Source organism: Callionymus lyra, chromosome 11, assembly GCF_982586985.1.
Source record: "Callionymus lyra chromosome 11, fCalLyr1.hap1.1, whole genome shotgun sequence".
NCBI classification, from domain to species: Eukaryota; Metazoa; Chordata; class Actinopteri; order Syngnathiformes; family Callionymidae; genus Callionymus; species Callionymus lyra.
The window spans coordinates 26,461,939-26,486,224 of record NC_141828.1 but is presented as its reverse complement, the minus strand read 5'-3'; the positions used below and the strand labels follow the sequence as shown (position 1 = coordinate 26,486,224).

The 24,286-nt window shown below is 34.4% G+C and overlaps 1 protein-coding gene across 1 annotated transcript in view; it reads left to right on the top strand.

Annotated features, from left to right (window-relative positions):
- The window catches only part of bicc1a (BicC family RNA binding protein 1a), a 72,833-nt gene extending 51,501 nt beyond the window's left edge, over positions 1–21,332 (top strand). The window contains exons 8-21 of the mRNA XM_087802422.1: positions 2,641–2,892; positions 5,245–5,376; positions 7,478–7,685; positions 10,414–10,551; positions 11,110–11,297; positions 11,369–11,510; positions 14,489–14,642; positions 15,668–15,821; positions 15,895–15,934; positions 16,538–16,692; positions 17,685–17,844; positions 17,940–18,103; positions 18,834–18,933; positions 19,974–21,332. Of these exons, the coding sequence (XP_087658548.1) occupies positions 2,641–2,892; positions 5,245–5,376; positions 7,478–7,685; positions 10,414–10,551; positions 11,110–11,297; positions 11,369–11,510; positions 14,489–14,642; positions 15,668–15,821; positions 15,895–15,934; positions 16,538–16,692; positions 17,685–17,844; positions 17,940–18,103; positions 18,834–18,933; positions 19,974–20,101 (2,115 nt within the window). The 3' untranslated portion in view covers positions 20,102–21,332. The remainder of the gene's footprint in view (positions 1–2,640; positions 2,893–5,244; positions 5,377–7,477; positions 7,686–10,413; positions 10,552–11,109; positions 11,298–11,368; positions 11,511–14,488; positions 14,643–15,667; positions 15,822–15,894; positions 15,935–16,537; positions 16,693–17,684; positions 17,845–17,939; positions 18,104–18,833; positions 18,934–19,973) is intronic.
- Positions 21,333–24,286: the final 2,954 nt, after the last annotated feature.

Here is a 24,286-nt window from a genome sequence, read left to right as displayed (position 1 = left end):
AAATACATCTATTATATGAAAAATAATTATTTGAAAGCCAATGAAGCATAGTGAAAAAAAATAGATACATATCAATGTATTCTTCTTTTTTTTTAACAGCCTCTGGGCAAAGTTCACAGAGGTCACGCCGAGAGAGGAATCATTGAATTTGTGAGAGATCCAGAACCTCTGGGTTTCTGTCTGGCAGTGGACTGGTAAACCAGGTCAACTGATGGTTCTCAGAGGAGATACTCCATGATGAGTTCGTTCAACTGGGCAGCAGCTGCTGGAAATTGAAATGTTTCCAAAACTCTCAGGAAAATTGGCAACTTGGCTGGAACTCTGCTCGTTAATGTTAACTTTATAACGTGCGAGTGACACGACGACATGTTCTTGCAGTTGTTTACAACTTCTGACATTCAATTTTCTCGACGCCTTAAAATGGATCTTTTCGTTTGTCGAGTGATTTTACAAGTCCCTTTTCTCTCGAGAATGAAATGGAAGCAGCTTGTAATCTCTCTGTGTCGATGAACTCCCGTCAGCTGCTGACCCAAGAGAAACTCTATCATGTGAGGACATGACCCCGAGTGACGCTGACAGGAGGTTGAAGTGGCTTCTGGATACGTCTGTCACAACAACCTGTCATGAAGTCAACTTTCTTTAGCCATGAACGGGATGTCAGGCTTCATGAAAAACAGTTGATGAGGCTTCATTAAACAGCTATAGAGGCTTCATTAAACAGCTATAGAGGCTTCATGAAACAGCTATAGAGATCAATGAATCAGTGTGCTTTTTGTCAACGTCACTAGATGGCACTCTGCTCGATAATATTCTGCTCTTAACAACTAATTTGAAAAATTAGACAAATCTAATATTTTTTTAAACCAAGGGCTCCAACTACCGATCACAACGACACTGTTTAATGAAGCCTCATTAAACCATCTACATTAAATTATGGACGTAATATTAACTGTGAAGTGCTCACAAACTCTGTGGTCTGAGGATTACAGGTTCCTGTGCTCTGAAGAAAGGGGTTTGAATTGTGTTTTTTGAATCGAAGATTGTTAAAACGCTTTTAGTCAAACTTTCGTGAAACTTTTATTTATTTTGTTACGACAGTCGTCATGGTTAATCAAAAATGCATTGTCCGAATTCAATATTTTTTATTCTTATCCTTTTAAATTCAATATAAAAAATTTAGTATAAAAGTGTCACGATTATATATATATAATATACACTATTATACCAACATTTTTATATTGAATTTACTAATGAAAAAATATTGGATTTATTTTGAATTATTGGAATTTGAGTATCAAACTCTATGACTAAAAAAATATACAGTATATATAGAATATATAGAATATTCAACTTTTCAATTATTTAAAGAAAATGTAAATGCTTAAAGCAACATTTAAGTGAAACAATTAAGTTTTAACAATTAAAATGTAAAATTCACTCAATATTCTGATGTTACTGTCATACCAGGGACATGCGGTCAGGGTAGGCAGGTGGCAAGTGCCTCACCTCTCAATGCACCTCTCAACTGCGTTTGTGGTGGATAACAGTGTTGTACAAGTACAGCACTCTTATCATTCTGCTGTCAAGCTAACTATCGCTCGAATTTTTCAATCTTGAGCCATATTTAAATCTGGAGAGTTCTCGCTAAACTTCACAGTAAATTCTCCAAATGCCATTCAATAGACATTTGTTCAGATATACGTCCTCTTCAAATTAAGAGCATTGAATCAGCTGTGTCTTCCTTGTAATCCTTTATTATCATGGTCGTACTCTGTTTAAATCCATGTTTGCTAATCCTTTTTAAATTATTTATCAGTTCATTCTTTTTTTTCTATATCTATTGATTGTTTAAAACGGATTTAGATTTTCAGCCAATTGAAAGATCTCAGATAATTGAATATGGCAGGTTAAATATTTTTAATACAGAATTTTAAATAAATTGGTAATTAAAAAATTATATTTCAGCTATGACTCGTATGTCAATGTCAAAGATGAAGCTATAAATCAATTTTTATCCACAACCGAATATTGCAAAAGATCTGGAGGATGTAATCCAATATCCCACAAAGTATATTTGTAAAGTATCATAACAATTCAATAGATGGATAGATCGAACTTAATCTTAATATAGAACTTTAGAGAAATTATTATTTAAATTGTATTTTTTAAAACCATCTTCACATGATATCGTCAAAGATGACAGATGTATGCTATAACTTGCGAGGTGAAGACATCAGTCTAATTAAAACATAGAAATGGTCTTTTTTCATTTTTAGCGAAGTCTGTGTGTGTGTGTGTGTGTGTGTGTGGGGGGGGGTGTGTGTGTGTGTGGGGGGGGGGGGTGTGTGTGTGTGTGTGTGTGTGTGTGTGTGTGTGTGTGTGTGTGTGTGTGTGTGTGTGTGTGTGTGTGTGTGTGTGTGTGTGTGTGTGTGTGTGTGTGTGAAGAATGCTGTTGAGACATGAAGTAACCAGTAGCCAATTAAATAAGTTACCCTTATGGGTTTAAAACTGACACTAAAGGAGTCAGTTCCTCACCAACCATGAACCTCACCGCACGTCACTGTTCCATACCAATGAATTTGGAAGATATCTGAGTCTGGGATGATGTTTCCGGGTCAATAACCATCGTCTTCTCCTCAGAGGGGCACGGCTCTGCTGCTGGAGCACCTGGTGGGCAGCCTGGCCAGCAGCATCTCCGTCACCACTCACCTGGACATCGCCCCGCAGCACCACCTCTTCATGAAGGGACGCAACGGCAGCAACATCAAGCACATCACGCAGAGGACGGGAGCCCAGATCCACTTCCCGGACCCCAACTGTCCCCAGAAGAAGTCCACGGTCTACATCCAGGGCACCATCGACTCAGTCTGCCTGGCCCGCCAGTGCCTCATGGTGCGTGTTTCTATCTTTTATTTATAGACATGACAAATGACCAGGAGGTTTCAGTGAAGCTTCTGATGAAGTGTCGCCCACCATGAGGCCTGCTGAGGTTTCTAGAAGCCTTGAGGTGGTTTCTGACTTGAGGTCTAGGTCGACTAAATACCAGCACGTCGTCCTTGAGTCGCTCATTTAAAAAGAAGGACGTTAAACTGTTGCAGCACAAATAGAAATTTCAGTTTTGTTCCCTCAAAGGTCAGGTGACCTTTTTTTTAGGGAAATATCCCTAAATCCTATAAATAGTCAGTATCCTTCAGAGTTAACTTATATTCATATAAAAGAAAATACACTTTTAATACTTTTCTATCCAAAATTCTTTTTTTGAAATCTTATTTTAATCATGACACTTATGATTGACTGAATAAGTTCTTTTTATTCTATTGTGGGACTTTGAAACATTTTTTCAAAGATAAGGAGCATGAAACTCGATAAACAATCGAAATTAAATAAAGGGTTTGTATAAGGACCAGTAGAATAATAAAGTTGTATTCAAATAAATGTATTACAGAATTAAAGTCTATATCTTACTTGATGACATAACCAGTGTAAGTGGTCATATCCGCTGCATTTTTATAATTTTAATCTTGTTATTAATTGTTAACTAAAGTTTCATAATGAAGTAAAAAAAATATATTGTTTGTATAGATGTATTTTATACAAGTTTACTCTCGTAATAAATGTATTTTTATAAGAATTTAATCTCATAATAGATTTATTTTATGCAAGTTGACTCTTGTAATACATTTTTTTTTTCAATGTTATTAATACATGACTTCAAATATTTCAAACTATTTTAAAATGTTTTTTCATATACTATATTTTTATTAATGACTTTAGCATTATTTCTCACCCTCCATATATGAAGTTACATTTTCATTATTTATATGTATTATTTAAATCCTTGTTTTTTTTAAACTCCCAACCAGGCTGACCCTGTGAAGTTCTGCTTCTGGCTGTAAACCTTTTCTGTTAGAGGAGCAATAATTTCTAGTTGTATTTCTGCCACGGCTGCTCTTTGTCTGCGGTCGCCCCAATTTGGCCCCGGAGACATTTACCGAAAGCCAACGTTGTTGTAGAGAAGTGACTCGACCAAACTGTGGCGTTTGTCTGAGTGTAAGAGTGTGATTTATGACGGATGAGAGAAGAGAAATACCAGCGGACGGCCAGACTGTAGATCTGAGATCTGCTCATTACACAAAACCACCAGAAGGAGTTTCAGAGTTTGGCTGAAAATAAAGATGTTTGTGGGGAGAACCTTACAGTGTGGGGAAGAATCCAGGAGCATGTTTGATTTATTGGACACTTTGTTTGAAGGGTGTTTATAAGAGCGGTAAGCATTAGCCTCTTTAGACACATTTATATTTATCTTTATTTCAAAAGTTTAGGTTCCATCGTGATTAGTTTGTTGAGGTCCAGAAACCTCTTCTGTTGCTTTTATTGATTTACAGTTTTACAGTCACACTGTTTATTTTGTGACATCAATGTATTGCTAAAAGTTATATGTTGAACCAAGATTTGTATTTACTTAAGTGTAAAAGAAGATAATCATTCCTGAAATATAGGATGTATAAAATACATTTTTGGAATCTTTCTGCAAGACAAGTTGACAACAGAATAAGAAAATGTTTATTGCCAGTTATGTAAAAGAAAAAAAACAGGATTTATTTTTTGTTGTTGTTGTGGAATTACAAGATATAATATCAAATAAAGTAAATGAAATGAAAAAAATGAATAAAATAGAACCAACTCAGTGACTAAAGTAAAGTTGAAGGTCCAAAAACTGTTAAATAATCCAGACATCTAGACATTTGAAAGATAATATCAGAATAAATCCACAGTGAGAGAGCGAAGTGACTGGGTTAAATATGTGGAATCTCAACAGTCAGACCTGATTAAAGTTCCCAACAAAGCAAGATATGTTTATATTTGATCCTGTTTATTTTAAATATGTATAGCCTTTATTGTATTATACAGTATGTTTTTCTGCCTTCTTACCTTTAAATAAATATTACTTTAAAATATTGTCATTATTGTTTTATGTATACACTCACTTCCATTAATGTATATACAAATAAATAAATAATACAACAACATAAATAAATAAATATGTACATATTTAACTATTACAAATACAACCCTATAAAAATACTTAGGACAACAATAAAAAGCATCAGTTATTATATTTTTAACTGTATTATTATTCTGATGTGTTAAAAAGTTTTAGTGTTCTAGCTTTTCTACTGTTGAAGCATAGTTAAACCGCTGTGTCACACTAACAAGTGTTTCACGTCTCTCCTCTTTCCACAGGGCTGCCTGCCTCTGGTCCTGATGTTTGACATTAAAGAAGACGTGGAAGTGGAGGCTCAGTGCATCACAGCTCTCATGGAGCAGCTGGACGTCTTCATCAGCATCAAACCCAAACCCAAACAACCCAGCAAGGTATTTAACTCACAACCTTTAGAGAAAATAGGGCCTTGTATTTATCTTCTTTTTTGAACACATTTTTAACATTAACTTGGTTTAACGTTCACTTGTTAAATCTCTAGTCAAAACATTTGGTCAAGTCTATGTCTTTAGTACTTTGATTGGACTATTAAGACATTAAAATTGTCTAAAATATAAATGTGATTAAAGATCGCTACATGAAGGACAACTTGATGGACATCTACTTTAAATTTAAATTGTATTCCTGTTTATGAACTTGAAGAATAAAACTTTGATCTTTAATCTGACAAACTCTTCATTAAAGATTAGACTAAAGTACTTCTTGTCGTCATGGTAAAAAAAAAATGTTTAAAAATATACCTAATTAAATAAATGTAAGTTCTCTTAAGTTTTTGAAAACCTTAAAGAGGTTAATTGTGTAAGAATTAAGATACATATTAAATATTCATTTGCTGAGACAACATCTGGATTTGAACCGGCATCTTTTCCATTTTCAAAATGACTTGCTCGACGTCACAGCGTGGGATAGGAATAAAATGGCTGCTTGTCGTGACACATTTCAGTGATTCTTAAGGAAATTGAAAAGGAAAGTTGGGAGCCGCGGCCAAAGGGAATCACGCCACACAAACGTACTTTTCGGGGGAAATTGATGTCTGGCTCAGCGTGAAAAGTGTCTGCCGTCATTCAACAGTCGCACTCTTTCATTTTGTGTTCCACACCGAAGAATCCAACGTGTCATTTGTGAGTTTCCTCGGATTACTTCATAAAATAAACAACTTTTTATTCAAGAGAATTGATTTGAATAGTGTCTGAATAACATTGTAGTTCAGAACATGTTAAGTGAGGTAGAAAATAATGATTACAGTTACAATAGTTTGATTACAGTTGAAAATTGTTTGTTTATAGTTGAAAATGGTTGGATTGTTGTTGAGAATTGTTGGGTTATGGTTAAACATACTCCAGAGCTGCTCAGGTGCCAGAGTGAACACGTTTATGCTCCAGTTGCTCTTAAAACCCTCAAGTTTAACATTTTAATAAGGCGATTACATGGACCCTGACAGAATCCAGCCCATCATTTCTCCGGTCCTGACGGAGAGTCTGAGATTGATCCTGATTCTTGTGACCAACCGTCCACCACAGTTACCTCAGGACTCATTTAAAGCGGAAAAAATTGAAGAAATATTTATTTATTTATTTTTAATAAAAAAAATTTGGTCAGAGGTCGGCAGTGACACAAGTATGAAGCTTTCCTCTTAAAACCTTAGAAAGTTTGCAAAAATAAATTATGTCTCAATCTTGAGTTGATAGGCAGTCGTCAGTAACTTTGAAAAATTGATTGATTGTTGAATTTAACATTTTAAATGCTAAAAGTTTAAAATGTTGTTTTTCTTTTCAAGCATTGAATAACTTTTTTTTTAAATTAAATTCAATAATTTCTATATTGGAAGCATACATTAGTTTTTATTGGATTCAATAAAACCTTTTTTCTTCTAATTATTGAATCAAAACAATTTAATATTTTCTCAATTAATTCATGATTTTTATACATAGTTTGAAATTCTACTTCCAATCATTCAAAAATAAATGTTCTATATGCAATATAATTAATCTATAGTCTTTAAAATTCAATATAAAAATGTTGGTATAATATTGTCACCAGACTGTACCAAAAGAATACAGAGGTAACTGATTAAACTTTACCCAATCGACCCACAGACAATCATGTGACTATTTGGTCAAAACGTCAACATTTCAATAAAAAACAAAAATCAATTTTTCAACATTCACTATATTAACTTGAATCATTAAATAGTCAGTGATTTACTTCTACACTGGTCAACCCATCAGTAAATACTAGCACAGGAACATGAGGTGAAAAGCTCAAGAGTTCAAGGCCAGCTGTCAAAACTCCATAAGTTGTTTCACTTTTGTTGTCTTATAAAATCAACTGACTTACTCAAACTTTTCTCCCACGTCTCTTCCCTCCCAAACTTCCTCCTTATTTATCCTTCTAATCTCTCCAAATCCCCCTCTTCCTTCCTCCCTCCAACATTCCTGACTCGATCTTCCTCCTCTTTATTCTTCTGCTTCCCAGTCTGTGATAGTCAAGAGCGTGGAGAGGAACGCCGGGAACATGTACGACGCCAGGAAGTTCTTGCTGGGCCTGGAGAGCAACGGCGTGTTAACGTCCTCTTCACCCACTCTGGTGTTGAATCCCACCACCAACGCCCCGTCACCGTCCCTCATCTGCCCTGTTGGCCTCGACATCCTGGCCTCGGCTGGCCTGGGGCTCCGCAATCTGGGTATAATTCTGTTGATCTTATTTTATTGTTTATTGTATTTTTATTTGTATTTTATATGCTGGGGGACAAGATCAGCTCGTCTCAGGAGGAAACATTTAAACTATCAGAAATATACACATTGTACTGTAGTTCCAACAGAACCCGCTGATTAAAGGGCTAATAATGATTTACAATTAAAGAAAAAATCATGAGATAATATTCATTTTCAAATTTGCGACTGACCTAATGTTTTAAAATAAATATATAATTCACATGAATTGTTACTAAACTTGTAACATGGATCGATTTGGGCACTTTTTTCATTAATATTTATCGTATACTGTACATAAATATGAGGTGGACCAAGTAGAGAGGGGGGGCCACATGAGGCCGTTTCTATGTATATATGTGGCCCTCATGACATCAGAGCGAAAATACTACTATGATCATCAGCTACTCATAACACCTTCCCTTATTCATCTTCAACCTTATTTAGTTTTTGCTGTTTGATTTCTGAATTTAACTCATGAAAGAGATTCATTTTTAATTGTTTCTACTTTTTTGTTCAATTTTTGTAAAATATGGCCCCTCATTTCCTTTTTTCCTCAGATGTTTAAGTAGAAAACCTTCACATATATAGAGATTTAAGACAGATTCCTCCAATAAAAGAGTCAATAATATATATATATTTTTTATTTGGTTAACTTTTCTTCAGCATTCAATACTACTGATAATACAAAAGCATTTCATTATAATGTTCCTTTCTAGACACTCAAGGTCATTAAAACACATTAAAACACCTCAAAATAAACTACAACTTAAAAAGCAGCAGTAAATACAGATGTATAAATTGGCAGAAAAGGCGGGGATTAGTTAAGACTTGAAATGGTAAATTGAGCCCACGTTCCTTAGTTCCGGTAGTAATCTGTTTCTACAGTATATTCTATAATTTTCTTGTCATTTATGGATATTAAGTTACCATTTTTGCTGTACAGTAGAGACACAACATGACATACGTTTACCTTCAATGGTCTTTATACACTTAACTCCCATGATGCTTTTCTAAACCCTGCTCATCGTTCCTGACAGGGTTGTTGAGAGGATGACACCTTATATGTACTGTATACAAGTTCAATGAATTATGTGAATTAAACAAGTGAACATTGTCTGATATTGTAACTCGGGCACTAAACAAGGGATGACTGACATCAAAACATCTTGAGGTGTTTATAAAAAAGTCTTTTTTTTGGCAAGAATGACTGAAAATGTCACCGTTATTTGACAAAAAAGTTCTGCAGCAATGGATGCATGAACACACGTTCACACAATAGTTCTGGGTCAGCGGTCTGGCCGGGGCCCGGGTGGATTTGTAGTCCGGCCCTCAACCCTCTCATCCAGGTCCTGGTCTTGATAATTGGTCGGATTTCCGTGCGTGGATTCTTTCACGCTCCATCAGTCCTGCGAGGAGTGAGACGTAAAAATGATATTGGAAGAGTCAGTCGTGCAAACATGACGTCCCGGAGCAGCAGAAATGGTTTTCTGGGGTGAATCAGTGGACGACCACATCCTGGCCTTCAGTAATGACTACATGCCTCTTGCTCGGATTACAGGCCGGCCTGCCAGGAGAATCCTGCTCCGGATTCCTGGAGCCACACGAGCCCCTGGTTCAGACCACAGACCTGCTTCCCTCTGTTTTCATACACTTGGTCTGGATCAAGACGCCTCATTGTTAGCGCTCGCACAGACACTCCAGATGTGCCGTCGAGCAACGCTGACCTTGAACGTGTCGAGGAAATCCTCTGTGTCGACGGTTAAATACCAAAATAATAGTTTTCTTTTTTCACTGGACCTTGTAACATGTGATTAGATTTAAAGACTTTGTTTGGCCACGACCACGACCGGCCTTTCAGTGGATCACTTACACGAGGCGTAATATTAACCTGTAAACTACAAGACTGTGAATGAAACACTCTGACAGAAGGATCTCAGAATGACCTTCACAAGAAAACATAGACTTGGCAGTTTGGCGTTTAGAATTCCATTGGTTGAATTACCAAAGAAAATGTTCCTAACATTTAATTTAATTGGATGAAAGATTTAAAATGATGCTTAAATATTTAAACAAAATTAAGAGTTTTTGACTCTAATAGACTATTATGCAGATTATGTATTATGAGATTATTATGCAGATTTTGTAAATAGACTCTTAAAAAAATAATGTGAAGATTATTTCAATTGACTAAAATGATCATCCATGGTATGTATGTAAATTGACTCTTAATTTGTGATTTTTATGACTATTATTTCAATTGACTCTTATTGTTGATATGACATTATCATGCAAATTGTGAAATTAATTAATTAATTAAAAACAGCAATACAATCAAGATGATGGACGTTGAGAAATGTCACCTCAGAGCTGTATTGTTTAGCAACCCTAAAACTATTTTAAATGAATAAAACAAATTTCAAATGATGATACAAATGATGTAAAGTCACATAGGATACTATAAACACATCTGTTTTCGAGCCTGCGGGTCACTTTGACCCTGAGATGAAGGACTCATTCAGATCCAAGTTCAGAACACCGTTTCTTTTCCAAATGTGAACAATCCCTAAATGTTTAAATTTAATTATGAGCTTTTGAATCATTTGCAAAGAGAAAAACATGAAAATATCATCTTGGCAGAAGCAAATCAATTGAGTTTGTTCTTGTATTTTCTCTGATTTCCTTCATCTTTAATCTCAGGTTTCTTGGGAGCGACACCGTCTCTCACCAACTCTCCGATCCCCAACACTGTCCTCAACACTTTAAACTCTTCCATGAGCCTGCAGACCTCCAGCCCCACCACCCCGACACCACCCCCCTCCCTCTGGTCCAGTTCAGGTACTAGATTTATCCTGATTTTAAATATAATATCTTAAATATAATGTGTTTGTTGTTACGGTTTTAATGATCAGATGGAGGATGTTTGGGGGAAAAAAAAACTACTTTGTATTTCAAATATTATTAAAAAAAAACATATAAATGATTGTCAATTTAAAAGAAAAAACATTTTAAATTAAACTTTTTTTTTAAATAAAATTAAATGTATGTACTGCGTTAAAAGTGAGGAAACAGGAGTCGAGGTGTAGCAGGACTTTATTTTTCACTTCGCAAAACCAACTGAACAAAGTTCTACTGAACACAGTACCCTGATGGGTGAGAAGACACCTCAGGTCCTAGTGTCCGCCACAGTATATTCTATTAAATAGAATTGTAAATTTAAATCAAATATTATTATCCATTTAAAAACAATAAAATAGTAGATTTATAGAAAAATATATACATAACTTAAAAGAAACAAAATTGTGTGTTTGAAAGTTATACAATTGTAAATTTAAAATAAATAAAAGTTATAATTTAAAAGATAACATAGTTGTGATCTGATTGTTCATCTCTCAGGCTACTCCTCTCAGCTGATGCTCCACCCCGCGACTCAGGCCACCCTCAGCAGCATCCTGCTGTCTGGAGTTCAGGGCTTCACACAGAACACGCCGTCGCCCCCTCCTGGTCTGGCCCCCATAGACAAGCAGACCAACGGGGTGTCAGACCTCAACAAAGGCCCCTGCTCGCTTAACGGCCACGTCAAGGTCAGACCAAGAATGAAAATATATTTCTTTACAATCCAGATAGAAAGACTAAATTGTGTTTTCTTCTTCAGCATCCTGCGTCCGTTTACGGCAGAATCTCGACGGCGTCTCTCGCTGAGACAGTTTTGAGTCCAACTCAGTGTGACTCTGTTCAAGAGGCCAGTGGACACAATCCTTCAGAACCTCGGTCCAGCAAGTCCAACCCAGATGAAGGTGAAGCAATTGATAAATTATTTCCATTTTTATTGTATTTTTTATTTGTGATTTATTGTACAACTACATGCGTCACTGTATTTTTGTAGATATATTCTATAATTATGTGATCTGTGTATTTTTAGTAATTAAAATATACACAAATCATTAATATTTGTTATTATATAATTTCTCCATTGAAATCTTATAAAATGCAATATAGTATTTCAGTGTCGTCCGAATATTGGACAGTTGAATTTAACATTTGAAACGTTAAAACTTTTAATTATTTTATTGAAAAATAGTTTTCTTTTCTTTTTAAGCATTTAACCAGGGTTTCTTAATAACCTTATTAAATAATTCCAATATTGAAAGGTTGAATTTGTTTTTAATCAAAAACAATTGCAACATGCAACATATTAATAAAATAATTCAATTTTAGTTTGACTACGATTGGCTGAAAGTTTGATCAAGTAGCTCGGTATTCTACTGGTATGGTCTGGTGACACTATTATAATAACGTTTTATATTCAATTGAAAAAGCTACGAATTTAAAAAAAAAAATGTTAATTTGTGTGAAGAATTGTGAACAATCAAAATGTATTAAAAAAAAATGTTTATTCGTTTAGAAAATATTCTATTTATTATTGATTGTTTAACATATAAAAGCATCCCTGCAATAGAGAAATTATTGAATAAAATATTTTAAGAATAATAATAATAATAATTTCAATAAAAAATAAATCAAAGTTTCAATATTTGAAATATTAAATTTAAATATTCATCTGGTGGCGCTGATATACTTCCGTAGTTCTGTGATGCTGCAAGTACAATTAAAAAAAACAATGAAATATTAAAAAATGAATATGAAGTTGAAAAAAGGGAGACAATAAAATGCTTTTTTTTAAAGATTCAATTAAAGTTCCTAATACGACAATGGTTAGCAAGGTGAAGCTACAAGATGTATTGATCGAAACTAGCGAAAAACTATTTCTGTTTAAATTTAATTTATCCTTTTATTACCATCTTAGTTCTATCTGTAGTTTTCCAGTTAACCAGTAATTCCTGCTGGTTATATTGCCGGGAAGTCCTGAACCTGATAGTGTTTTTATTTTGGTTGTTTTTATGTGAGCGGGAAAAGGTTCCATATTAAAGAAAAACGTGCTCTTAAAACGTCTCCAAATGAACCAGAAGTGTTTTTATAAGGTGGCTTGTTCGACGTAATCATCAGTCTTTCATTGTAACTCTGAGTGAAGTATAATTTACTAAAACATCTCAGTCTGGTGTAGCTCTCTTAAAGTAACACTTAAAAAGTCCTTCATAGTTCATGACCTCTGAGCGACTGGATTCATCAGCTTCGTAACATTTTTAGCTCAGATTTGTCACTTTAAAAAATGTAGTTTGAGGTTCTTGTGGACGACTGGAACGGTCCTCAATCATCTCCTCCTTCATGTGTTGTTGTGGCATTTTCTTCTCTTCTATTTGTGGTCCAGCATCTCCCTTCTTTCTCTGTCTTTCTCACGCGTCTTGTCTTTCACTGGTGCTTTTCCTCTGGTTCTGTCCCTGGATCTGTTCCGGCCGGCTCCGCGGATTCTGAGTTTAAGAAAAGAGAGAAATTGTTGGAAACCCTGCAGGACTTTGTTAGTCTAACATCATTTGTTCACAACTCGTAATTGTGGATGAAACACGTTCAGACCTGCAGCTGCTGTTTTTAAACCCTGACGTGTCTTTTTTCACTCACTCTGGCCAAACCACACTTTTGTTGAACAGTTACAAGGAACTCTTTCAGTCGAGCTTCCATGTTGACAAAGAAAGACTGATGTTCCTTTATTGAACATATTCTAGAGCTTCACTCGTGTCAGGAAGATTTCCTGAAGGAGACCTGCAGTGGATCAATAAAATCTATCTATCTATCTACTTATTGAGCGGCAAGAGGAACCTGAGGTTCTTTTATTGAGGCATTTTTTTGTATTGAATGATTTATTTTAATAACTCGTGTATTGAAAGAATAGGTTTTTTTTTTTTATAAAATAATGTAAAAGAAGGGAATATTTTCTAAACTAATGAGGATTTTGTTTTTACATGTACATTATGATATTCTAATTACAATAAGTCAGAATTAAATGAGCTAAATTCAATATTTTTCAATTCCTAGCTTTTCTAAATTAAATATAAAAAGTTGGTACATTAGTCACCAGACAATACCAAAAGAGTACCTGAGCTGCTTCTTCAAACATTTGTGTACACTTGGACTTTGAGTTCTAATTCCAATAATTCAAAAATATTTTGTCTTAATGTATTATTTTTAAATTCATAGGCTTTAAATTAGATATAAAATATATAAGTGCCAACAGACAATACCAAAAGAGTACCAAACTATCACAGATTAATATTTGTCTGCTTGATTTGCAGCTCTGTACTCCATAGGTATTTTCTATTGACACTATTATACCAACATTTTTAGATTGAATTTAAAGGTTACTACGGTAATTCAAACATATACTTTTATTAGAAACTGTGCATTTGAATCATTAGAATTAAACTTTGTGATGTTTTTTAAATGTTATTGTTGGAAAAAATGTAATTTCTGATATATAAATGATTCAATACATTTTTATAAAAAGAAAATGTAATGCTTAAAGCAACATGAGTCAATATTAAATACAGGGGTCCACAGCCTTTTTTTTCCTACCACAGACTGATTTAATGTCTTCATTATTTTCAATGACTACAGATTAGAAAATAATTAAGAAAAAGTGATACAACCTTCAAAACAAACCTCAAGACTAAAAAAATGACTACTTGAAATATTTTTCAAGTAAACTTGAACAATCATGACGTGTCAAGAATCAAATGCTAATATGACTTTTTTCACAATAATAATTGAATAAAAGTAAGTTGTTCCATCAGTGTTTATCTATTATATTCATAAATAATTTATTTTCTGATGTTTCCAGAAGGACGTGAGTTTAAGTCTCTGACTGAAGTCTTCTCCTCAGGGCCCGACACGTTCGTGGAGGTAGGAATGCCGAGAAGTCCGTCACACTCGGCCAACGGCAGCGAACTCAAGCAGATGTTGGCGTCATGCAAGACGTCGTCTGGGAAACGACAAGCATTGGAGCTTCTGCAGGGAACCAAGAACTCCCACCTGCAGTATGTTCCCTTTTTCTTTTACTCCTGCAGTATGTTCCCTTTTTCTTTTACACCTGCAGTATGTTCCCTTTTTCTTTTAAACATGCAGTACATTCCCTTTTTCTTTTACACCTGCAGTACGTTCCCTTTTTCTTTTACAGCTGCAGTACGTTCCCTTTTACTTTTACACCTGCAGTACGTTCCCTTTTTCTTTTGCTCCTGCAGTACGTTCCCTTTTTCTTTTACACCTGCAGTACATTCCCTTTTTCTTTTAATCCTGCAGTACCTTCCCTTTTTCTTTTACACCCGCAGTACGTTCCCTTTTACTTTTACACCTGCAATACGTTCCCTTTTTATTTTACAACTGCAGCCTGCAGTACGTTCCCTTTTTCTTTTACACCTGCAGTACGTTCCCTTTTTCTTTTACACCTGCAGTACGTTCCCTTTTTCCTTAACACCTGCAATACGTTCCCTCCTTCTTTTACTCCTGCAATATATTCCCTTCGCCTTTACTCCTGCAGTACGTTCCGTCTTTCTTTTACTCCTGCAGTACGTTCCCTCCTTCTTTTACCTCTGCAATACATTCCCTTCGCCTTTACTCCTGCAGTACGTTCCCTCTTTCTTTTACTACTGTAGTACGTTCCCTCCTTCTTTTACCTCTGCAATACATTCCCTTCGCCTTTACTCCTGCAGTACGTTCCCTCTTTCTTTTACTACTGTAGTACGTTCCCTCCTTCTTTTACCTCTGCAATATATTCCCTTCGCCTTTACTCCTGCAGTACGTTCCGTCTTTCTTTTACTCCTGCAGTACGTTCCCTCCTTCTTTTACCTCTGCAATACATTCCCTTCGCCTTTACTCCTGCAGTACGTTCCCTCTTTCTTTTACTACTGTAGTACGTTCCCTCTTTATTTTACTCCTGAAGTATGTTCCCTCTTTCTTCCACTCCTGCAGTCCTGTCTTTTTTTAAGATGTTTTCATGATTAAATGTTTATAACTTGTTTCTTGAGGCACTTGGGTCTGTTAACTAACTATTTTTTCTCTGCAGCTCCGACTGTCTTCTCTCAGACGCAGAGTCCAGTTCTTCTGATAGTCCTGTTGCTGATAAGAGGGCGCCGGGGAGTGAGAGAGCAGCAGAGAGGGCAGCTCAGCAGAGTGAGAGGATCAGATTAGCTCCTCAAACCTCCTTTGCCAACATGCAGGTATTTCTCTCTCTTCTCTCACTGGCCAAAGAGTCAAAACATTTGTCGGTCATAATCAAAGTTTGTGTTGCAGGCGTTTGACTATGAGCAGAAGAAGCTATTGGCGACAAAAGGTAGATTTGGAGCGACTAGATATAAATAAATGTATTAGAACTCATTCATCTCATTAGATGTTATCACAAATAACATTAAAAATCAAAAATGTGATTCAGTTCAGTGTTGTTAAAAAAATAAAAAATGTTTTATGCATTTTGAAAATAACAACAATATACATAAACAATAAACTTTAAATAAAGTTAATTAGTTGAATTTATTCAAATGTTTTAGAACATTTTTAAATGTATTATTTAACAATCTTAGGAAGCATTGGAAGGATATGTATGTTTAAAAGTATTCTGTCACTGGTATTGGATGAAATCTAAATGGTAATCATTCATAGGTCATTATCAGGTACATGAATGAAATCTTAGTTGATGAAGTTGTGCAGAGAAGCTACAGTATGTGACATTATGACCCCTTTTTCTTCCTTTATCAAAGTTTCTACTGAGAAGTTTTTCTAGATTCATCTCTCATCATCTGCTGAATCTCAGCTGCACTTTATTTTGAAGTTTAAATATAAAACAATACTGAAATAAAGTTTTTCAAGAATCAGGTTATAGCTCAAGTAATGTATGCATTGATCGGTCCTGAGGTTTATCTTCTCTCTAAACACTCAGCGATGTTGAAGAAGCCGGTCGTGACTGAAGTCCGAACTCCCACCAACACCTGGAGCGGTCTAGGATTCTCCAAGTCAATGCCGGCCGAGACCATTAAAGAGCTGAGGAGGGCCAACCATGTGCCCTACAAGCCCAGCATGAGCACCACCTTCGAGGTCAGAGGTTTAGCTGCTTATTAATTGTAGCTGTGTTCTAGCTAGCATTAGCCAGTTATGGTTTGACTAATGCATTTGTCTGTGGGCTAAAGAATATTTACTACTGACTCCTTTAAGAAACATCTTAAGACGTTTCTATTTGTTCAGGCTTTTCCTTGATTTTCTGGAACTCCTGTTGTGTTATCAGTTTTATCTTGATCTTTAAAATATATATTTTATTGAATATTGTTTTGATTGTTTAAGGTCTTTGTGACCCTGGTCTGGAAAAGCGCTATATAAATAAAAATTACTTACTTACTTACTTACTTTTTTAAAAGATGACTGTCGATACACAGTCAACGGTACTATATATAGTCATACTGAAGGAACAAGAATATATTTGTAGTATTGTTGAGTACTTGACTCAGAATTTACAGACCACCTGACACTTGACCAAGTCATAACTGCTTTTATTAATGAAACCAAAATATGTGCAAACATCAGCTTTAAAAGCCTCTGAAGTTCACTGTATCCTCTCGTCCTTTAGCTGCAGGACGTAATGACTGCTGCCATCTAGCAGCCTGTAGTTTAATTGCCACACAAAAATAAACAAACGCTGTGAATATCTGCATGGTAATTGTATTTTTTATGTTTTACACAAACTTAAAAAAAAAATCTAAACCATGAAATAACTATGATGAAAATAAAATATAATTTCGAAACAATAAAAACATTTAATCTTTACAATGCTGTTGAATATTGACACATTATCCTAATATAAAATATTGCGATATTTAAGTGTATCAATATTTTCCACTAATGATTGATGATTTTTACAAGTGTTTTAAATTATTTTAATTAAACATTTTTTCACCTCATGATATTAATAATATTTCAATCATGTTGTTCTGTCGTCCTGAAGCTAAAGTAAGTGTTAAAGTTAATGTTTCACAGACGAAGAATTAAGAATCTATTCCTCCATGAAACTGGGAAACTAATCTTCTACTCTCCAGGGGGCGCCGCTGTCTCTGTCTCGCTCCAGCAGCAGAGAGGGAGTTGGGAACGGGAGCGACTCGGACAACTGGAGGGAAAGAAACGGCAACAACGGCCTGTCCAGCCATGCAGAGTTCCCGTCGTCCGTCAACAGCCCGAAGAGGAAGCAGAACAAATCTGGTGCGAGTTTGACGTTTCGTCATGGAAACACACATGTTGAGACATTCATGAGAGGTTAATTCACGATCAGGTTCTAAACAAGTGTCTTGAAACAGCCACGGAACATTATCTGAGCAGCAGCAACTACATGGACTGCATCTCCTCGGTAACCGGTAGCAACGGCTGCAGCCTCAACTCGTCTCTCAAAGGCTCCGACCTGCCGGAGCTCTTTAGCAAGCTAGGATTAGGGAAGTACACCGACGTCTTCCAGCAGCAGGAGGTGAGTCCCAGGAAACACTCTCTGTCCAGGAATCTTCACTTTGCTGCACATTATTCCAATGTTACATTTCAAATGTTGAAACTTTTTTATTAGATGTTGTTGGATCCTTTTTTGGAATAATTGAATTCATTTGTATCTCTAAAAAGATTGACTTATTATGTATTTATTTATTTTAATAATATGATATATTTCAAACAAAGAGATATTGAAAGGTTGCACTTTATTGTTGAAATAAAACTTACTTAATCTTTTTTAAAATTAATACTTTTCCACAAGCGCTCTACAAATATTACTTACTTAGGTTTGGTGTTTTAATTCCAATTATTAAAAAAATAAAAATAAAAGTTAAATATTTTTAAATACATATTCCTTTACATTTTATATAAAAATGTTGGTATAAAAGTGCCACCATTTTTATAATAAATTAGAAATGCTACCAATAAAAATAATATTTAGAACATTTATTTTTGAGTCATTGAAATTTGAATATTAAACACTGTGTGGAAAAAATGTATTCATCAAATGCACCCTTTCAATATATAAAAACAGTTTATTAGCTTCCCATGTTCTGTTAGGATGAATTATGATTGTGTTTTGTGTTTAGAATTTTAAGTTAAAGTGTTTTATTGGTATGAATATTTAAAAATACTATGTAAAAATAATGATTGACATGTTGGCTGTAAAACAATATTGTTGTTGTTCCTTACTACAGTAACTTGTGTGTCGACAGATCGACCTACAGACGTTCTTGACCTTGACTGACCAGGATCTGAAGGAACTGGGAATCACCACCTTTGGAGCTCGCCGGAAAATGTTGCTCGCCATCTCAGGTATCATTTTCATCATCACCTTTATCTTCTTCATCCTCTTCATCATCGTCTTCATCATCTTTATCTTCTTCATCAACTTCTTCATCATCGTGTTCATCATAGTCTTCATCTTCTTTATCTTTATCATCTTCACCTATGTCCTTATCTTTATCATTATCATCATCATCATCACCATCATCTTCTTCTTTATCCTTAACTTCCTCTTCATCTTCATCTTCATCATCATCATCATCTTCATATTTATCTTCATCTTCATATTTATCTTCATCTTCATCTTTATCTTTATCTTTATCTTTATCTTTATCTTTATCTTCATATTCATATTCATCATCATCATTATGGTCATCTTTATCCTTTTCATCTTCATCATCATCATTATGGTCAGCTCTATGTTTCTTTGTCTTCATATTTGTGTCCATGTTTGTTTGTCTTTGTCTTCATATTTGTGTCCATGTTTGTTTGTGTTTGTCTACATGTTTGTGTCCATGTTTCTTTGTGTTTGTGCTCATGTTTTTTAGTTTTTGTCTTCATGTTTGTGTCCATGTTTGTTTGTGTTTGTCTTCATGTTTGTTTGTGTCCATGTTTTTTTGTGTTTGTGCTCATGTTTCTTTGTGTTTGTCTTCATGATTCTGTCCATGTTTCTTTGTGTTTGTGCTCATGTTTTTTAGTTTTTGTCTTCATGTTTGTGTCCATGTTTGTTTGTGTTTGTCTTCATGTTTGTTTGTGTCCATGTTTTTTTGTGTTAGTGCTCATGTTTTTTTGTGTTTGTCTTCATGTTTGTTTTTGTTTGTCTTCATGTTTGTTTGTGTTTGTCTTCATGTTTGTGTCCATGTTTGTTTGTGTTTGTCTTCATGTTTGTGTCCATGTTTGTTTTTGTTCGTCTTCATGTCTGTGGTTGTGTGGACACTTTTTAAATCTTTCAATAATAATATCACGACGTACATTGTATAATACAATTTAACTTTTCATCTTCAATTTTGCTTTTACCAAATATTACAAGATGAGCCACGGTTAAAACGTCAGTTTTCCCCTCCCTACAGAACTGAACAAGAACCGGAGGAAACTCTTCGAGCCTCCAATCAGATCTTCCTTCCTGGAAGGTGGAGCAAGCGGTCGGCTCTCCCGCCAATTCCATGCCGACATGGCGAGCGTCAGTGGGCGCTGGTAGACCCAGAACCTCCTCAACATTCCAGAAGCGTCCAGGAGCTCCAGTCAGAAGTTTACCCTCTCAGCCTCAAATAACCTTTGACTCTAAAATGTGTTTTTAAAAGCCATAGTTTGACCTGAAGTGCCGATCATGAAGTAGGAAGTTCCTCCTCGACTTGGTTCTGGTCCACGGTCCAGGATCTGAGCACCGTGATGTGGCGTCGAGTCGCTGATATGCACTTTATCAAGACGAGCGTTTTGCCTGTGAACAACGATTCAACCACAAGAAAAGACGAACCAAACGAAAGCACTAAAGCTGGCGAGATTTGAACGTTAGCATGTTAGCTTCCTCCACTTTATTCCAAAGGAAGGTCATGACCTTTAAACAGTATTTTGGAACGTGACCTGTGAGGTCAGAGTTCATGTTGTTGCAACATGTGGTGGGAAAAAAATACTTTGTACTCTTTGTATCTTTTTAAGGGATGTTTAATCAGTTTACATGTTAGATATATTTGTGTGATTTCTGTAAGTAGTTTTGTGTTCCTGTAGAGAAGTATATCAGTGCCATCAGAATATTGAAGGTTGAACATTTCAAATATTGTAACGTTGAATTTGTTTTTGGAATAATTGAATTCTATTATTTGAATAAAAATAGGTTTAATTTGTTATTGAATACTTGATTTCAAAATACGAACATTTTCAAAATGATTAACATAATTTCTCACACATTCAGTTGGATGTTTTCATTTTAAAAATTAAAAAATACAAAATTCAAAACTGCACCCTCAAACTGAATGTGTGTAAAATTAGGTAATGTGTTTTGAAAATATGCAAATTAACCTTTGCATACAAACAAATTCAATTATTTAAAAAAAATTGAACATATTTATATTCAAATTATTTAATTAAATTCTTGTAATAAAAAAAAAATTCAATGTAACGATATTTGAAATGTTAAATTCAACCATTTAATATTCTGATGGCACTAATATACTTCCATATTCCTTGATATATGGCGCTGAAATATGGTTGAGCCATTGAACCCCCGACCTTCTGACTCCGTGGTTCTGTTGGTTTGGAATAGATACTCTTGTGTCTGAATGGAAGTATATCAGTGTCATAAGACTATTGAATGAGTGGAATTAACATTTCATCAATATTTGCTATATTGAAGGGAAGTAAGTAAGTAATAGTGATTTGTAGAGTGCCTTTCTAGAGCCAGGTCACAAAGCACTTGAACAATCAAAAGTAATACAAACAGAAGTCACACAGGATGCTTTTTATATATATATATATATATATATATATATATATATATATATATATATATATATATATAAGTTAATTTTAAAAAACTAATTTCTAACTGCATTTTTTAATAGAATTTCATATTTGAATTCCAATAATTCAAAAATACATTTTCTAAACATTTTTTTTAATTATTATTATTAATCGTCGCATTTTAAATTCAGTATTGTCCAGTGACACTATTATACCAAAATTTTATGTTAAATTAAAAAGGCTATACATTAAAATGTTTCATTTAGAAAATGTATTATTTAATTATTGGAATGCGTGAAGAAAAAAAAGATTAACTTATTCCCAAATAACCCAAATTTAATTTAATTTAAACTTTCAATTAAGAAATTGAATTAAGTTATTAAAAAATAATAAAGTTAGAAAACAAAGTGAGAAATTTTAAATGTTAAACAATTCAATCGTCTTATGGCTATTGTCTGATATATATTTCCATACGTGTGTTTTGAAGTTGTTTACCAAATATTCTGTCTGGATCTGAGGTTTTCTCAAAAGTTACGTTCATCTTTATTCGACTGGATTCACTCCTTATAAGAAAGTCGTAATATCTGGAGAACCTGCTCGAACAATTGAAGGACTATCTTTTTTTGTTTTTGTTTTTTTCACATCTTAGTCTGTTTGGAAAAATGTGACCTGAGAGATAATCCATCTTTAAAGGGCAACTAATGTGTTGATTTAAGTGTCTCTTAAATTGATCCTCGACCTCTATTGTACTAATAAGTATGGAACTTCACGCGGGAAGAACTTTATAAAGTATTAACTTTAAAACAGAGCATCATCATGATGAGAGACTTATTGCATCTTGGAGACGAAGACTTCAACATTTACAATGGTAACCCAGGAGAGTTGGGTTGTCATATTAGTTGCCCTTTAAAGGTTTAGAAAAGTGCAATTTACACTTGAACATCTTCGATACATGAAGAATCAAAGTCAGTATTTTCTACATTTGCTTGATCAAATCAGAATCTTCAAGTGAAAATAACTTTACGAAAATGTCAATTTGTTTGTGTTTTATTAAGCTTTTCAACCACTTTTCAATCACATTTGAGTGTCCACAATGTTATCTTGGAAACGGTACTAACATTAGTTCTGACCTGGTTGTCATGAGAACTGCGTATTAGTCCTAAGACTAGATAACGACAGATGATGGACTAAATGTGTGACTGCATTGAAGCACTGACTCTCTCCTGGTGTGACTCGAGTTCGAATGTTGAGTTGAACAAATGGTACATTTGAGATGAATGTCAACCACTAGTCTGACTTTTCATTCATCCTGCTCGTGTTCATCTATTGTTGTTCCAAGTGTAATGTAGGTCAAAGATCAGCCATGATATTGTTGAAGGAAAAAAAACCATTCAAATATGAATATATTAGAATGTAATAAAGTGTATACCAAATCCTTTTCTTACTTTTTTTTTTATACACATGTAATGTATTCTTACTAATCCCTTATGTAATATATGTGAATTCATTCTATGTTTGAGTTGAGTTAGTGACTAATGTAGTGTCTTTATGTTTGTAACATTTTTTCTTTCGACGGTAAAAATGTTGGAACTCAGTTGAACTAAATCTCAAAAATAGTTAACATAACATTACATAATAAATAATATAATGGTATTAATTTTAAAAGAAAATTAAGTGCAAAAGTTAGACAACTATAAAATAAATTATGGGTAGTAAAAAGTACACAAACATGGATACAAACATTGATTGAAAAACGGACACAAACATGGAGATAGATATAGATACAAACATTGATTAAAAAACACAAACATGGACATTAACATAGATACAAACATTGATTAAAAATGGACACAAACATGGACACAAATGGACATAAACATAGATACAAACATTGATTCAAAAATGGAAGTAAACATGGACACATATTGACATAAACGTAGATACAAACATTGATTAAAAATTGACACCAACATGGACACAAATGGACATAAACATAGATACAAACATTGATTAAAAAAATTGACACCAACATGGACTCATATGGACATACTGTAAACATGGATACAAATATTGATTAAAAATGGACACAAACATGGACACACATGGACATAAACATGGATTCAAACATTGATTAAAAAATGGGCCCAGCCTGGACACATATGGACATAAACATGGATACAAACATTGATTAAAAAATGGGCCCAGCCTGGACACATATGGACATAAACATGGATACAAACATTGATTAAAAAATGGACACAAACATGGACATAAACATTGATACAAACATTGATTAAAAATGGACACACACATGGACACATGGACATAAACATGGATACAAATGTTGATTAAAAATGGGCAGAAACATGGACACATATGGACATAAACATGGATACAAACATTGATTAAAAAATGGACACAAACATGGACACATATGGTCATAAACATAGATACAAACATTGATTCAATATGGAAACCAACATGGACACATATGGACATAAACATAGATACAAACATTGATTCAAAATGGACACAAACATGGACACATATGCTCATAAACATGGATACAAACATTGATTAAAAATGGACACAAACATGGACACATATGCTCATAAACATGGATACAAACATTGATTAAAAAATGGACACAAACATGGACACATATGGTCATAAACATAGATACAAACATTGATTCAATATGGAAACCAACATGGACACATATGGACATAAACATAGATACAAACATTGATTAAAAATGGACACAAACATGGACACATATGGACATAAACATAGATACAAACATTGATTATAAAATGGACACAAACATGGACAATATGGTCATAAACATGGATACAAACATTGATTAAAAAATGGAGACAAACATGGACACATATGGTCATAAACATGGATACAAACATTGATTCAA